The sequence below is a fragment of the Arachis ipaensis genome, chromosome B9 (genome assembly GCF_059453495.1).
Source record: "Arachis ipaensis isolate K30076 ecotype BB chromosome B9, ASM5945349v1, whole genome shotgun sequence".
In the NCBI taxonomy this organism is placed as follows: Eukaryota; Viridiplantae; Streptophyta; class Magnoliopsida; order Fabales; family Fabaceae; genus Arachis; species Arachis ipaensis.
In genome coordinates this window covers 8,924,581-8,927,843 of record NC_142444.1, presented here as the reverse complement: position 1 = coordinate 8,927,843, position 3,263 = coordinate 8,924,581, and the positions used below count along the sequence as shown (strand labels likewise).

Sequence of the window (3,263 nt, the reverse complement as noted above, 5' to 3'; positions counted from 1 at the left end):
TGCTGGAACATATAGAAGGTCTGCTAATAAGGGCAAGGGAGCTCTTCAGGTTGACTTAACTGTAAATGATGACTCCAGTGATGATGATAGTTCAGAGGATAGTTCCTTTAAGCCAATCCAAGAAGATAGCTCTAGCAGTGAAGACAATGCAAGTATGTCCAAACCAAGAAATAAGAAAGTAAAGGACATCAAGAGAGGTACATATGCTGCTGCTAAGACAAAAGAGAATATAATGCAACCAGATGATGCATTGGTTGAAGATGTGTCAAATGGAGAGGTGGACTTGGGGTTTGTGGGAACTCCAGGGATTGTTGATGTGTATGAAGCACTTGACCCAGGTGCAGAATCTGATGGTGCTAATTCTTAGCACTCAGAGGAGATGAAGACTCCTCCTAATTCTGAGGATGAGCTACAATCTGATGAGGACTCAGATGAATTTCCAATATTTAGAAATGGGGCAAGATTCGGTGAGCTACATCTACAAGTGGGTATGAAATTCAACACCAAGTATGAGTTCAGAGAAGTTGTAAGAGAGTATACTATCCAAGAGGGGAGGAGAATTAAGTTAAAAAAAATGACAATATTAGATGCAGGGCTGTGTGCAAGGTGAAAGAGTGTGCCTGGGTTGTGTATGCCTCAAGGGACTGTGATGACTCATATTGGCAAATCAAGACTTTCAACGACGATCATACTTATGCGAGGGAGAACACCAACAGGGCTGCTAATATGGCTTGGGTTACTAGTAAATTAGTGAAAAAGGTAAGGAAATACCCTAATTTCAAGCAATGCGAGGCTGCTGTGTACTTCAGGACAAAGTGTGACTTTATTCTGAATAGAAATTCCATTGCAAGGGCACTGGCAGATGCAAGGAATGTAGTATACGGGGATGAGAAGGCACAATATGCAAAACTAAGGGACTATGATGAAACTTTACTGAAGACGAATCCTGGATCTACGGTGCAGATATGTGTCGAACCTCAACCAAATGGAGACGTCATATTTGATAAGATGTACGTTTGTTTGCATGGTTTCAAGATGGGATTCAAGGCAGGTTGTCGCCCTTTGATTGGACTTGATGGGACATTTCTGAAGACACAATTTGGGGGTCAGATCTTGGCTGCTGTGGCACAAGATGCCAATCATCACATTTATGTGATTGCATGGGCTATAGTTGAAATAGAGAATACAGACACTTGGAAATGGTTCTTGGAGATGCTTCATGCTGATCTTGAAGACTACAAGACTAACGGATGGTGCTTTATTTCTGATATGCAGAAGGTAATGTTAACTTTCATGTGCTTTTAACAACCTATGATTCTCTGGATGTAAGTGAATTTGATGGGAATAATGGTTGTTAAATATGTATGTTATATATGTCCTCTGGATTTTGTATGCATGATGTTGGTTGTTGATATGCACTGTTAGTTATGAATCGTGCATTTTACACCTAACTGTTGGTTGTCAGGGACTATATTAGGGTCATTAATGTAAACTCAGGGATTGTTCTATGGCATGATAAAAGTGTTTACATCAGTTTTTGTTTCTGAAACATAGTGTAACAATGTCTTACAGGGTTTAATTCAAGCTGTCCAGGAGGTGATGCCAAGAGTTCACCACCATTTCTGCATTTGGCACCTCTGGAGGAACTTTAATAAACAATGAAAGGACCTTGAGTTGAGGGTACTGCTTTGGGAGTGTGCCAGATCAACAACATTTCAGGATTTCATTGATAATCTGAACAAGATTAAGAGGGTGAATGAGGAGGCTTGGGCATATCTCAACAAATGGCCTAGAGAGTCATGGACAAAGTCCCAGTTCAGCCATAGGCCAAAACTGGACAACATTTGCAACAACGCCTGTGAGGTTTTCAACGCAAGAATAAAAGAGGCCAAAAGCAAACCCATCATCACATTACTTGAGGAGGTGAGAATGTTTGTGATGAGAACTATTGCGAAGGATAAGGTAAAACTGGCAAATCATGTTGGCATACTCCCCCCTGTAATTCAAAGTTGCCTAGATAAAATAAAAAAAGAATCAAAGAACTGGATGCCTATTTGGACCAGTGATGAAGACTATGAAAAATTTGAGGTTCATGGCCATTCAACAAACATGGTGGTGGATCTTGGAAAAAGACTATGCACTTGCCAATTCTGGATGCTGACCGGTGACCTTTATCAAACTCTTTAACTTAATCATTAACATTTGTGTACTTTGATGACTATGATTGTCTTACTCTGCATTTGTGTTATAATATGTAGGCATTCCATGTGTTCATGCCTGTGCTGCCCTTGCAAGGGTAAATAAGAGGCCGGAAGACTTTTGTCACCAACTGTGTACTATGGAGGCATACAACAAGACTTATACCCATCACATTAACTCTCTTCCTGGCCAATCATTGTGGGAGAAATCCATGTACACTCAACCACAGGCCCCTAACATTAGGAGGAGGCCTGGAGCTCTGACAAAGAAAAGGAGAAAAGATGCTGATGAGGGCAACAGTGGTAATAAGAAAGTCAAACCAAGTGAAAGTTTGAAAAGGCATTTGAAGCCATTCACATGTAGGTATTGTGGGGGTAAAAGGGCATACTAAGAGAGGGTGCTCAAAGAAGAGACTGGATGAAGTAGTTGCTGCTGTTGCAGCTACAAAGGCTGCTGCAGATAAAGCCAAATCAAATGATGCTGCTTCTGCTTCTGAGGCTGGCCCTCAACCTCATACTACTGCTGCACCAGCTGATAAACCTTCTGCTGTAGAGATTGATATATCACAACCAAACTACGAAGGATCACAGGTAATACACTTATCCATGTTACAACATAACAAAATTATAACTTTTTTGTTATCTGGGCTCATGTGTTGAATTGTTTTTCTACTGTAGGACATAGCAGGATCTGCTGCACCTGCACCATCAAGGCCACATAAGTTGCCCACCAAAAGGAGGAGTTCACCACCACCTCAATCCATTGGTGTGGATCCAATATAAGGAGCCAGTGTGGCAACATCTTTCAGATTGGCCAATTTTATGAAGTTTGTTCCAACTCCCGGTTTCAAAGCACCAAGGAAAAAGAACAATTCATGACTTTGACATCAGGATATTTAGGACAGTACTTTGTTGTTTTGTTAAAGGCAGTTAATACATTGTTGCTTTGTTTAGGACAATTGTCAAAACTTTTGTATTGCCAGCCTTAATAACTATGCTATGGTACTTTTTTTGTTCCTTTAATGTTTGCAACTCAAACACGTTAATGTTTGCTACTCAAATATG

At 40.5% G+C, this 3,263-nt stretch overlaps 1 protein-coding gene across 1 annotated transcript; it reads left to right on the top strand.

Annotated features, from left to right (window-relative positions):
- The first annotated feature begins 379 nt into the window (after positions 1 to 379).
- Positions 380 to 2,981, top strand: LOC107614918 (uncharacterized). Its single transcript, XM_016317045.2, has 6 exons — positions 380 to 507; positions 594 to 1,278; positions 1,720 to 2,164; positions 2,259 to 2,501; positions 2,563 to 2,789; positions 2,877 to 2,981. Exons 1-6 carry the CDS (start codon positions 380 to 382, stop codon positions 2,979 to 2,981), a joined length of 1,833 nt encoding a protein of 610 aa, XP_016172531.2.
- The last annotated feature ends 282 nt before the right edge of the window (positions 2,982 to 3,263 follow it).